General features: G+C 39.1%; 1 protein-coding gene across 1 annotated transcript in view; it reads right to left on the reverse strand.

Annotated features, from left to right (window-relative positions):
- Nucleotides 1-2,821: 2,821 nt before the first annotated feature.
- LOC124235121 (uncharacterized) overlaps nucleotides 2,822-14,140 on the reverse strand; it is a 71,915-nt gene continuing 60,596 nt past the window's right edge. Inside the window, exon 4 of the mRNA XM_046652736.1 lies at nucleotides 2,822-2,931. Coding sequence (XP_046508692.1) covers nucleotides 2,867-2,931 — 65 coding nt within the window. The 3' untranslated portion in view covers nucleotides 2,822-2,866. The remainder of the gene's footprint in view (nucleotides 2,932-14,140) is intronic.

Here is a 14,140-nt window from a genome sequence, read left to right on the forward strand (position 1 = left end):
TTTATGACTGCAAAAACCAAAAAAAGTATTACATTGTTTTTGGATTTCCTCAGCTCTAGAAAAGGAGCAGTTTTTAAAAATTTATTCTTATATTGACATTGGGGCTCAGCTTTTGACATTTTAAACTCTCTAAGAAACCCTAGAATTTTGAAGCATTGTTTTTATTCACTCATTAAAAAACAAAGCCCCTTTCCAAAATAAATAGACCTGAGGTCTAGACTGCGAAAGCCTGAGGCATAAAGTTAAGCATAGGAAAGCTGTCTTCTGAAGAAATTCACCATGAAAACAGTGCAGAGGTACCGAGTGGCTACAGCTATTTCTTGCGAGGAAACATGAGATAATAGATATTGTTATGGGCTCAGTTCTGTCCCTGCCAAGTTCATATGTTGAAATCCTAACCTCTAGTACCTTTGAAGGTGACTGTATTTGGAGACAGACCCCTTAAAGAGGTCATTAAGGTAAAATGAAGTCATGTGGGTGAGACCTCAAAGAAACCAACGTGCTGACATCTTGATCTTGGACTTCTAGCCTCCAGAACTGTAAGAAAACAAATTTCTATTGTTTAGGGCACCCAGTCTGTGGTATTTTGTTATGGCAGCCCTAGAAAACTAACACAGAGTCAAGAGTGCTTGGTAATTTAAGGAATGTTATACAAATACCAGTTATCGTTATTATTATGGAGAACATTCTAAAAATAAGAAGGAGGGCGGAGGGGTTTCAAGGAGGAGCTGGGGAGTAGAAAGCAGCCTTCACAGACAAACACAGCACAGTAAAAATGTATTGGATGCTGACGAAGTGCTTGATGTACCAAGATGAATCAGATACGCTTTTTGACCCCTAGTAAATGTGAACATGATAAGAAAGATACTGAAAGAACTAGAGAGGCTCAGGTAGGAAGCAATTACTTCCGCTTGTTACGTGTGGTGAGTAGAGGTGGGGAGAGGAGAGTTTGCAAAGTTTTCACGGAAAGAGAATTGCATTTAAAGATCCAAAAACTGACTAAGACTTTGCCAAGCAGATGAGGTGGGGGCAGAGGAGGAAACACACTGAAGGGCATTGATACATGAAAGTGTGACATGTCGCTGGGAAAAAGCACACAGTGTGACGGCTGGAAAGTGCTGGGAGATAAGACTTGAAAGGTTGGCATCAACTTGCAGAGAGCCTTGAGTGCTGTGTGAAGGGGTTCCGATGCCATCACGGAGGCAATAGTGAAGGAAAGTGTGTTGTTTTTTATTCTCTCAACATTTCTTTGCTTCCTGCTCTTACCTGTTTTTCTCACTTTCATCACACACATGTACCCAGACTTCGTGTCTCCTCTCTCCCAGTCTACCTGGTCCCATCAGCCAAACTACTCCTTAAAAGCCATCTTTTCCAGAGGCTTACGTGATTTTCCACTGACCTCCACCCTTGAAAGGTAATTGGTAGCCCAGCTGTCCTAGACCCTGTGTGAGCTTTGTCAGGATTTGATGGATCTTTTAGGGCAAGTCATTTTTGCAATTTTATTAAGAACTGACAATAATGGTCACTCACAGAGATCAGCCAAAGTGTATTGGGGTCTCAAAAAACATCGATTGGCTGGGTGAGTAAAATGTGTCTAAAAGTTGATGTATACCCTATTCTCTGGCCTGACCGTTCTCTCCTTTTTTGTACCTGGATGAAAATAACGTCTATCAATTATGGAATATGGCCAAATAGTTAAATACATGTTATGAGATTAATTGGGAATGCATACCATTCCTGGGAGAAGTTTCAAGAGGAAACTTTATTGATTCACGTTTATATATTACAATGGAAAATGAAAGTCACATTCACCCTTTATTCAAAATAAACCTCATCACATATACTCAAATAGCTGCACAAAACCTATTGATTATGGTGAGGAAGCTGAAGGACACTGCAGAATATGCATGCGAACAAATAGGTGGTGGAAGAATGGGCTAAATGTCTAAAAGGGCAGAAATAGTCTTTTACCAACACATTTTCTGCTCCTGTTTACCCACTTGAGGATTGGAAGTAAATGCCCATGCCTCTGATCTCTAGCTCCATCTTTAGGTCACTAATAAAAAGCTTCCATTTTGACCAAGAGTTAGTTTACATGTTCTTAGAATTCACTCTTCTAATTGGTTAAAAAAAAATCCACGATATAATTTCAATTATAGAAAGGCCATTCTTGGAGAAGCAGTATAAACAGGGTAGTTAAGAACAAGAGCTCTGGTGTCAGGTCACCACGGTTCAAGTCTTGGTTCTCCAGTTTGTAATGACCTTGTCCAGGTTAGAGGACCCCCATGAGGATTAAATGAGATCACGCAGGTAAAATGCATGCTTAGCACAATAGTGGATGAAAATAACAACCTGCTATGTAGAAAAGAACACCTCTGCTAAATGCTGGGCCTCAAAAGTGAGTCGATAGGGACGCTATATAGAATGCCAGATACAACTCTCATCTACAAGTACAACCTCTCTGGTCAGTGGATAAGAAATGATGATACTTACATAACTGATAAACCACAGTATCAGAAAAACCAATCCATTTACAAGTTTCAGCCAGTGGCTCAGAAGACAGATCTAACAGGGAGCTAAAAGTTCAGGGAGTTTGTGTTGATAGGGAATATTTTTGAACCCTTGAAGCAAAACATATGCTTATATCTGGGTAGAAAAGTTTATTTTGGATCTCATTGCTTAGCAAGTGAACTGCAGTATGAAAATCCTGAGGCCAGCTTTGTACAAGTGAGACAAGACACTTCAGAACGTTGCTGAGAACAGTGTGAAGAGCTTACTCCTCAAGCAGAGTGGTGGAGTTCTTGTTTGGTGGTCTAAGTTCTCAGCCAGCATGCCACAGGGAGGATTTCTCCTCTAGGTAAATGGGTCACGGTACCAGAACCAGTGTGGGTGCCATCTTGTCCACCTTTGTTTCCAGCAATGTCTGGAACTCTAAAAGGCAAAAATAGAACAATGGTGAGTTTTCAGTGTTGACCTTGCACAGAGCAGATGCACAAGCAATAGTTGTTGAATATATTTATCTACCACTGCAAAGTCCATTTCTTTGGGGGTGAGACAGGCATAAGGACTCTTGTATCTTGTACGGGTCTGATATCTAGCACCCATTGTGTCTGGTTCTGTGGTATGTTTTGCCTGAGAAGTTCTCTGTTATCACACCAAATGGGACTAACGTTAAAATATTTTCCAGGTCTCCAATTTTTCATCTTAGCAGAAATTCTACTTGTAACATGATTGAAATGAAAATGCCTTTCCCTAGATCTGGAAATGATGATCAGGTTAAGGTTATTTAAGATAAAACAAATGAAAGCAACCCTAAAGAAACATTTAAGACAAAATTTAATGATGATAAAACCCAGCAATATCAGAAGGCATTTGCTGTTAATTTGATGATGTTAATCATAGAAGTGAAGCATGGGATACTGCTGTACATTATAAATATGGGGTTGGAAGAAATATTAAGTGTATATTTTTATTAATAAATAATAAACGCACAAGAAGAAAACATAAATCTTTTCAAATATCATCCAACTTCTAAGTACAATGAAAATTTCTCATATGGTAGAATTTCCTCTCTAAACCGAGAAATTCTCTTCTAACTAAAACTGTCACAAAGTTGCCACATTAGACTAATGACCTTTAGTTATAATTGGATAATTGAATTTTAAATTGTCAAGAAAACAGAGCTGAAATTCATAAAATTTGCCAAGAGAATAACTCTTTGATACATATTTGACAATCTGAAAAATACCACAGCTTAAAAAATGAACCTGTTATTGCATTATCCAAGGGCAAAGCAGCACTTGAATATTCTTTTTAAAAGCATTCCCTCCTTCTCCCCATGGTCTCAGGATTAAAAAATAGCTCAGCCACTTTTCTTGAATTTGAAGTACATTTGCTTTAAAAGTCTCCTTTAGAGTAACATTTTATCAGTGAAGATTTTTTACCAGAATTCTATACCCAATGTAGTGATCATTTATAGCTAACTTCCTATTGTGAGGACATTTAATGATCTACTCACAATGATGTCTAATCTCCGATAGCTAATTAAGAATATGGAAGAAATAAGCAAATTATTTAACTGGATAAAAATTTTAATGCATATGAATTAAATATTTTGAACGTCTGTGAGTTAAGAAGACTATCCCTTCCTGAATTTATTCCACATTGTAAATCGTTGACACTAGAGGTGAGTATTGACAGAAGTAGGGCTGATCAATATTGAACCTTAAGGGTCAAGGGACTTCATGTTTGGTGTAATAAGCAACTTAGTTTAGGTCTTGCAGTGTTTCGGTGAAGTAGCAGCTATTAAGGGTCAGGCAAGGTTTCTTTTATAAACTCTAATTTGGGGAGGCTTGCATAGTTCCAGAGTCTCCAAAGGCATGAGATATTATGATTGAAGGAGGGGATGGCTTGGAAATAAATGAAGAGAAAGTGAGTCATTATACTCAAAGTCGAGAAATTAAATTATTTCTGTTCTCCTGCTTCAAACCCCATCTTTTCTTACAATCTACACAGACCTTTTATGAAATTTCTAAACCCAGGAAGCTCTAGATGAGAGGTAAATCTCTTTTGAGTTTTAAAATGGCTTGAAATCTTTACTTTTGAAAATTACCTAGCACATTCAAGTAGGCTATAAATTATAAGTACTACTAAACAGAGCTCTGTATCTATTCAACCAGATATGGTTCAATGAAATCTCAGAAACACCCTCTACCCTTTCCACTTAGCTGCGTGTAGAGCATTAGTACCACATGGAACTCATTATTCTTCACTCAAACATACTTGATCATGTTGGCCTACTGAATTGCTTAAGGTTTGTCTTTTCAGCAAATCTGACTTTTTATTGTAACTAAGAAATAGGGTTTTAATTATTTATTTTAAACTTTGTGTTGGACACTTTGGATTTGAACTTGGAAAAAAGCAAATAGTAAAGTAAATATAATATATACCAAATATTTTATAATAATAAAATCATGGCGAAATAAATAATTACATAGAAGTATATATTGCCTGGCCTAGAATTTAACAACATAATTCATTCCCTTATTGTTATTTTTTCAAATTGACATGAAAAAGCTTAAGATTACGGGATTTGAAAGAAAGGATGCCATATCTAACATAGCGGGGAGGGACGAAAGTATGCACTCAGGTACTTCTACTATGCTGAGCCCCATATAAACACAACTTCTGAGTCTTCAAGTTCTTCCTGGGCAGACACTAAGTGCTCTGCCCTCTTGTGACCTTTCTTCTAGAATTTAGAATGTATAGATACATTCAAACAACAGAAGTCGGCATTGATCAGTCAAGGAAGAAGCCGTGCGCTTTCAGTTTCCATTACATTAAACAAAATACTCATTAGTGCTTGGCATTTTCCCAAGCAGACACAATCTAGGTGTCCACTGAGGCCTCATTGTGCGGTTAAGAAGTTTAAAAAGACCTTCTAGACATCAGCTAGGGACAATTAAGGGATGGGTAAAACTACTCCAGGGTAACAAGGCTGGAATTACTGGAAACAAACACATATAGACTATCAACTGCCAACTAGACAAGCTGTCTTTATCTTTAAGATCAGTTAGATATTCAAAGAGAGAAAGACTAAAGATCCCTCTGCTTAATAATCATTACCCTCCTTAATGAAACCACAGTACACTTACTACGGGAGTATTCAGTCATATTAAAACAAAACCACGTCTAGATATGTGGTAGAAAAAAGTAATCTCATGGAAACCTGTCATCACAACATAATTATTCCTATCATTTATCCAACAAGGAAACTAAGTGCTACTATTACTAAGAGGTCATAATAATGTAAGTTAGCTCTGAAATCCATACCCATTAAAACTGTTGAAACACATTTTATTGCTAAACATCCACTCCCAGATCCAAAAACAGCTTCTAGAAAATACTAGAGAGCAACTACTTGCATGCAGTTCAGACTGACAAAACTGTTTTCCCATGTCCCCGCCCCCACCTCAAATTCCCCCTCTCCGCTTTCTTCCCTCCATCCATCCATCCATCCCTCCATCCATTCATCCAGCAAGCATTTATCAAGTACTATCTGCCAGGCACTGTGCAAGTGCAAGGACTACAATAGTGAGCAAGGCAGACAAAGCTCGGGTGTACATGAAGTTATAGGCTAGCACATAAAGCAGAAGTTTTTATATGATCTCTGTTGCTGTTGGTATTAAAACAACTATATTAGAGAAATCTTTATGCAACCAGTAAAATGAGTTAAACTTCGAAAATCATTCATGTTAGCTGTTCCTCAGCCTCTGGGTAGGGGAATGGGAAGAAAAGCTTTTCATGCCAAAATTGCTCTTATTTTAAGGAGACATTTATCTTTTCACTTTGGCTGAGGCAATCTAATCTATCAGCAAGTTGTAGGAACAAATGTTAAATATAAACTCTTTTTCAAAAGGCTATTGTGTTATCTATTTGCAAGGAACATATGAAAGAATAGGAAAAAGGAAAGAACATATGCTTAACATGGAACAGTAAAACCTCCTTGAGGTTGCCACAATATCCTCTCCCTGCCTTTTAACTCAAAGACACCATTCTATCAGTACTTAACACAGATCTTTAAATCCCACAGCTAATAATGCTTCCCAGCTACAGCTGGATGCATCTGACAAGCAGCATGTAGCAGGAAGCCTCACAGGGGATAAGGTTCCTAACAGTCAACTAAGAGTTCAAATCCCAAAAGAGGTGCCCCTGGTGTGCAGAGCACTTAACCCTTCGACCAGTACCAACATGACTATTCACAAATTATTGATGTCCCTAAATCCCTGGCAGATTGCAGACAGTTCTTGTATCCACTGAAGCTCAAGCATATGGCCACTAATGGGATGGATTAAAAAAAAACACATACACACATTCAGTCTTTGCTACATGAATATAAAGCCCCTGAAATGCTAGAAGGTGATTGAAGTGGACGGAACACTGTTAAATACATGCTTAGCCTCATGTTATGGATCATTTCCATTGACATCTATCTGCATCCTTGGTACAGTTTAATTAAAGCTGTCTAGGTCAAGTCTGCCCTCTAAATGATTGGCAGTGCAGTGAAAAGGTGAAACGAGGAGGCTTGAGGCCTTTTTCGCAAAGCATTCACATGACTGTCTCTGTGCTTAAGAACAGCAGCAGGGAAGAAATGCATTTTCAAAATTAGCCAGCCATTAGGTTTCTCTGCAAGAGAAGGCAAGGCTCCTTCTGATGTCATATTGGATACCAGAAGCTGAGTTAGGTAATACTGGATCTTAAGAACACAAACTGGGCCATGTTCCAGTCCAAAATACATACACTTTTTTGGCTCAAAAGCAGTAAATACCACAGCAAACTTTCTTATTTTTAATTCTTTTTGCAAAATATAACCCCTTAATTGGAACAATTTTGCCTAAAATAGTCTCTCTCTCTTTTTTTTAAAGTTTGGTACGTGAGCTAACAACTGTTGCCAATCTTCTTTTTTTTTTCTTTCTGCTTTTTTCTCCCCAAATCCCCTCAGTACATAGTTGTATATTCTAGTTGTGGATCCTTCTGGTTGTGCTATGTGGGACGCTGCCTCAGCGTGGCCTGACTAGCGGTGTCATATCTGTGCCCAGGATCCGAACCAGCAAAACCCTGGGCCGCTGAAGCGGAGTGCGCTAACTTAACCACTCGACCACGGGGCCGGCCCTAAAACAGTATCTTTCTTAAGACAATTTCGCAACTAGAAGGCAGGAACATCATCTGTTTGAAATACTTTTACAGCAGATGAGTACTAGCATGGCAGGTAGGTAGCTTCAAACAATTAAGACATTTATTGAACACGCTTCATGCTTCGGCATTGTTAAGGTGCCAGGGAAACAAAGTAAACAAAATATGGACGCAGGGTATAAGAAACGTGAGACAGTTAAGAGATTAAATCTTAAATTAGCTAATTATACTTCATCTTTTCTATGGAACTTCCCCCCCCTTATTACGATTTTATTTAAAGAGATATGAAGTCAATTATATTTGTTCTTTAATACCAGAATTAATTATACTTTATAAAAATGTCTGCAGGACTGAGTCATGTTTAAAAATATCATTCATTGGCCTCTCCACACAAATCCATCAGTCATGATGTGGGCTTATCCTCTTCATTTAATATTTATTTGATATCTACTTCATATAGGATACTGAGTTATACCGTGTCCTCGCCCCAACTCCAATGACTCTGTCTCTCTCTGTCCGTTATAATAACATGTTCATCCAGGCTGCTGAAAGGTAATAGTAGCACTAGACAGAAAGCACTCCTAAATTCACTTGGGAAGCTGTTCAGGAGTGCAGACTGTCTGACTAACAGAAATTAGTCAGACCTAGGAGATATTATATTGAAACAAAGAAGTCATAAGTTAAAGCCTATTAAACATTTATTGAGTGCTTAGAGTGCACTGACACTGTGCTGGAAACTCTGGGGAACAGGAAACAAGCACAGGCATCCTCAGTGAAGTCACGAACTGGAAAGATATACACAGTGGAAGTCACCAAGGAAGGATGGATGGGTGATGTTGAAAGGCTTTCTAAGGAAGATGGAGCTTGAGCTGGGCTTTTAAGAATGAGGCCAGATGTCCAGGTCAAAAATATCATGACAGGCGCATGGGGGCTGAGGTCCAGGTAGGAAAATGCCCTGCCTTGAGTGGATGCTTTGTGTTGAGGGCTGTATCACTTGGGGTCTAATCAGGAGAATAGAAGCCATATTAAGAGTTTAGCACAGGAGGAATTTAACAGAGGGAATTAATATTACTGGTGATGAAGACCCGAAATGACAAACAGGAGATCTTGTGGCTAATTTAGAGATTAACAACCTCAGGAAGATGCCAACAATCCTTGGGTTGGAAGGACAAGGGAGAAGATTTTCTGGAGCTCAGGGACCAGGGCCAGCCCATGGAGATGGAACTAGAGAAGGCCTACCCAGTGGGTGCTAGAACAATGGAAGAATAAAAATGCAATTACTGCCAGAGATCTAAATGGAGCAGAGAGAAGAAGAGAAATATCCTGGCTTCTCCCTGCCTGCTACCCTGCAACCTCCTGGAAGTGTCTCCCATTGACCCAGACAGAAGCTGACAATGAGCTAGGAAAAACAGTCTGCAGTGGTCAATCTCCTTATGATACAGAACAGAGTAGGTGAAAGCAAGGAATATTTATAAGAGCAAGCAGGCTAATAATCAGCAAAGGGACTAATACAAAATAAAGTGAGATTGTTACAGCAGGACCCTATTATATAATAGGTTTTTAGTGCCGGGGAGAGGAGTTTAGACCAAACAGGCAAAAGGAAGCCATTTTAGGTTTTGGGGAAGAGAACAGACATAATAAAATTGGTATTTTAGGAATAGCTGGCCAGATGTGGAAAAAGATTTCAGGCAGGGAGACAAGTTAGGAGGTGGTAGGTGATTAAAGGTGGCCCCAACTTCTGGACATTCCTCCCCTTGAATTGGGGCTGGCCTGTGGAAGAAGTGATGCTGTGCCAGTTCCAGGACTAGACTTTAAGAAGACTGGCAGGGGGCCGGCCCAGTGGTTAAGTTCGCATGTACCGCTTCAGTGGTCCGGGGTTCGCCAGTTCGGATCCCAGGTGCAGACCTACACACAACCTGTCAAGCCATGCTGTGGCAGGTGTCCTACATATAAAGTGGAGGAAGGTATGTGCAGATGTTAGCTCAGGGCTGGTCTTCCTCAGCAAAAAGAGGAGGATTGGTGGCGGTTGTTAGCTCAGGGCTAATCTTCCTCAAAACAAAAAAAGAAGACTGGCAGTTTCCACCTTGACACCCTGAATTGCCATGTAAGTAGTTCAACCATCCTGCTGAAGTGGTCATGTGGAAAGACCCTGAACTACAGGGCAGACAAAGGGCCCAGGTGAATCCAGTTGTTGAACTGTCCTCACCAAGGCACCAGACATGTGAGTGAGCTGCCTTGAGCCCTCCAGACAGGCCAGCTGCCAGATAAATTCCAGTTGAGTGACTCTCATTAATGCCATACGGAGCAGAACAATCACTCAGCTGAGCCTTGCTCACATTTCTCATCCACAAAATCATGAAACATAATGCAACGATGGTTGTTTTAAGTCACTAAGTTTTGGAGTATTCTGTTATGCAGTAATATATAAGTAGAATGGAGGCTCTGCAATAGTATGAACGTGTCATGATAAGCTCCCAAATTAGCGTTGTAATAGTAGGAACTGAGAAGCGGCACACATTTTTGGGAAAAGATCCTCAGTTCTCTTTTGTGTTTAAAATGGGTTGACAATTTTTTTCTGTAAAGGGCCAGGTAGTAAATATTTTTTGCTTTGTGGGCTGCATGGTCTCTGTTGCTACTATGCAACTCTGTCATTGTAGGGCAAAAGGAGCCACAGACAATATGTAAGTGAATATGTGTAGCTGAGTTTCAATAAAACTTACAAAAACAGGCAGCTGGCAAGAGTTGGCTGTAGATCATAGATTGCTTACTCCTGGTTTATAATGTTTGAGACACTGAGGAAAATTCACCTGGAGAGACGCTATACATAGATGACACACAAGAATGGGGCTTTGTGACGAGTCAGGGCTGGACGTGTAGATTGGAGAATAGGTATTTATTCTTGAACAGGGTCTAGGATACTGTCTTTTGTCTTTTTAAAGTTGCTTCTACTCCTTTATTTCTTTTAAATGATATAGGATAGTTGTTAAATACATTAGTGAGCTGAGGGGTTACTTGAATCTATAAGGTGGGGCCATTGAACCAGGCAATTTATAATCTGGAGACATCCAGAGGACAAAATCGAACAGATTTTCAGATATATTAATAGTGGTATTGGGTCCACCACTAGTGGTTTTCAAATTTGTACGATCTCAACCCAATCTATTTTATGAGCAAATTGGACTGTTCTAGCACTACTTTTTCCTAAGTCTGACTAACATCATTATAATTTTTAACTTATATCACATTCATGGTTTATTTGAACAATGATGAGTTTGGCACTATTTTTCACTCATATTTGAAGAGCATCTACAACATTAATCTCAAAGTATTTATATCTCAAACTATCCTTAAAAGCCAATGGTTATTTTCCATAATTTATGATATATCGAAGGCATTTTATCATGCTATTTACTGTTGTGTCATGGGAAAAAAAGTGTGACCTTTGAAGAAATAAAACAAGCAGCTTTTTAGTTCTCCTTCGTATCTGTTAAGTTTATGGATATTTATTCTAGGCTTTACAAAAATTCTACCAGGCAGCTAAACAATTTAGACTCACACAGCATGTAAATTCTATTAAACAAGGGCTCTTTGCCCTTTCACCTATTGCCCTACGTATGCTTGGGACAGCGGTACAACTATTCAGAATGAACATTAATAGTCTATTTAAAATCCTTAATATAACTAATGCAGGAATGCTAGAGGATTATAGTGAATACTCAGAAGGGTTTGTATCCATTTAAGGCAAAGAATGGTTTGAACAGTTCTGTTTTTGGCCTCAAAAAGAGCAACCTGGTTAAGAGGTGAAGGCTTCTTGTAGTTCCTGCATTTGATAAAGTACACACCTTTTAGCATTCCCTCACAGACCTGTGACCTCAAGCTGTGGCCTTTAGACTTTTTTCCTCCTTGAGAGTGAAATCATTAGTAAGGCCCTTCTATTAGATATATTAGCAGTTTCTGCTAAAAAAGAGGATTTTAGTAATATTAAGTTGCAAAGAATTATGAGGCAAGGCTTGCTCCTAGCTACCAAGACAAACCCAGTTTAGCTGATGACATAGCTCCTATGAAGGACCATCTGTTTAGCTCTAACAGCATTTTCTTTTTTCACCTTTGTAGCTTGGTTTCAAACTCTGTCTGGGACACTCTCTCAATGTGAAATGAGATTGGCGGGTCTCAGTCCATTTGTGGTTGGCTGAAATTTCTCATCTTCCTTTCCAGAAAAATGGTCCGTAAGGAAATTAAGTGAAAAGAGTTAGACGTCACACATGGATTCACGTATAGGTGTACTGAAGGCCGAGATAATCTTCCTGTGTGAAAAGTGCAATATAAATTCCACACTGGTTCGTTGGTTCATCTACTTGGCCTCTCAGCAGCTCTCGAACACCTGAGGTCTCCTGTCTCCTGAAGATGATGCAACTTTAGGGACATCTTTTTACTATTCTAAGCCACTGCATAATTTAAGCTGAGATAGTAACGTGGCTTGAAATTGGCTGTGATTTGCTGCTTCATTTAAACAGGGATGGTGTATGAAAGTAATATGAGAGCCACATGTTCTGCACTTTTTTACATTATGTAAATAGATCTAAAGCCGCCATAAATAACAATTAAAGAAAATTCACAGTTTAAGAGTAAAGAGATTAGATGCCCTCGGACCATACATTACCCAAGAGAGAAGGTAGAACATCATATTTTCTTATAACCCAAGGCAACATTACCTTAAAGTGGCATGAATTTTGATTTGAAAAGTCAATAGGGTCTTTTCCATATAAATTTAAAGCCACCAAAAATTGCACTGAACTTACTAAATACACAATTAGTTTCTTGTTACAGATAATTTCTATTGATCCAAATCTGGTTTGTCAGCATGGATTAATCAAAATCATCGGGGATTGAGACCTAGATGACTCAAGGGATCAGTTTCTGGCTACGAGCCTTTCACCCCCAGGTCACTGTTTCCAATACTCAGAAGAGTTTTGAGAGGCCTATTTGACAGCTGATGGGCAACAAACCAGTACTTTCAACTAAGTCCCTTGCATAGATTCATTGTCCCTTATAGTCAAAGACTCTATCACTTACTGTCTAAGGGTATATGTAAGGGGAGAGGTTATTGTACCATCAGCAGTCCTAGTTATTATTCATAGATATGTGCATATTTATAATCTCCTATGGTAAGAAATAACGGCTGCTATCTTCAGGGCTGCTGTATCTAGTGATCGAATATTTATCTCTGCATGACATTTTCCTACAAACTAAACTAGTTGATCTCTGATTGGTTGCCCCAAGCTATTATATATTCTTTTCTTTGTACAATAAACTGTGAAAATGTTTCTTTTCTAGAGATTATACGTATGTGTATCTCCTTCCTTTGTTTGCCTTTCAGGTCTTTTCTAAAGTGCAGGTTATAATGTTATCTTTTCTCATGACAGAAAAGCTCCAGGTCCAGGTCCTCAACAGTGAGAAGGCTTTCCTGAAGAAATACTGTTCCCTGCAGTTCTTGGTTAGATGACTATCCTTCACTTGCTCATAGTCTTTAGGAGGCTTTGAACCCCAACCTGGGCGTCCACAGTAATCTGCTGGGTAGTACTTATGCCCTCGTCTTTGGCTCCCTGATCTCATCACTGGCTCAAAGAAACCCTCTGAAGATCCTCGTCCCTTAAGCCCTCAATCTGGCTGAAGCTCCTAATAACTTCCTTTATTCAAGGTCAATAAGGTAACTTTGTTTTTAAGATCTTTTGAGTTGTAGTCCCATAGATTTTGTTGCCAGGGGCCAAACACCTTGTTTCTTTCCTGTCTTGGTAGAAAAATTAATAGACTTTTATTACAAAGATAGTAGCCACTCTCAGCTAAAGGGGAAAGAACCTTGGTTATTCAGAATAAAACGAGAGAGATTTTAGCTATCCTGGATCATTCATGAAGTTTTGCTGCCTTTGTTACTAGGGTGTTTTCAAATTCTGGTTCTCCTATAAAACCATATGTCGAGGAAGCCAAACATAGTGACTAGTACCTATACTGACTGCTATACTGTGAACTCAAGTTCAAGTATCTTAATAATATAAAGAATGGGAAGTATCTGTACTTTCTGAAGTATTCTCAGAGGGAGCTTACAGTTATCTTTGGATGTTGTGGAGGTAATAGCATGGTTCTCTACTACTGGGCCATGTACTGGCAGTGAAGCCAACTTGGTAGAATGTCTTGATGATAGATATCATGCATTAGGGGTGGCCAAAGGTATTGGTAGTTTTGTTACTAGTTATCCATATGTCTATGGCTCCTTAATTTCAAATCTCACTGCTGTGGAGCTGGAAGCGAAGGTATATAAGGTTCTAATTAAACGAAGCAATATATCTTCAGGGATTCCAGATGTCAGGGAAGTAGCCCAAGAGAGTTATCTTCTAATTCCAGATTGCTGACACAAGTTGCTCCAAATTGATCTGAGAGCTCCTGGCTCATA

The sequence above is a fragment of the Equus quagga genome, chromosome 2, assembly GCF_021613505.1.
Source record: "Equus quagga isolate Etosha38 chromosome 2, UCLA_HA_Equagga_1.0, whole genome shotgun sequence".
NCBI classification, from domain to species: Eukaryota; Metazoa; Chordata; class Mammalia; order Perissodactyla; family Equidae; genus Equus; species Equus quagga.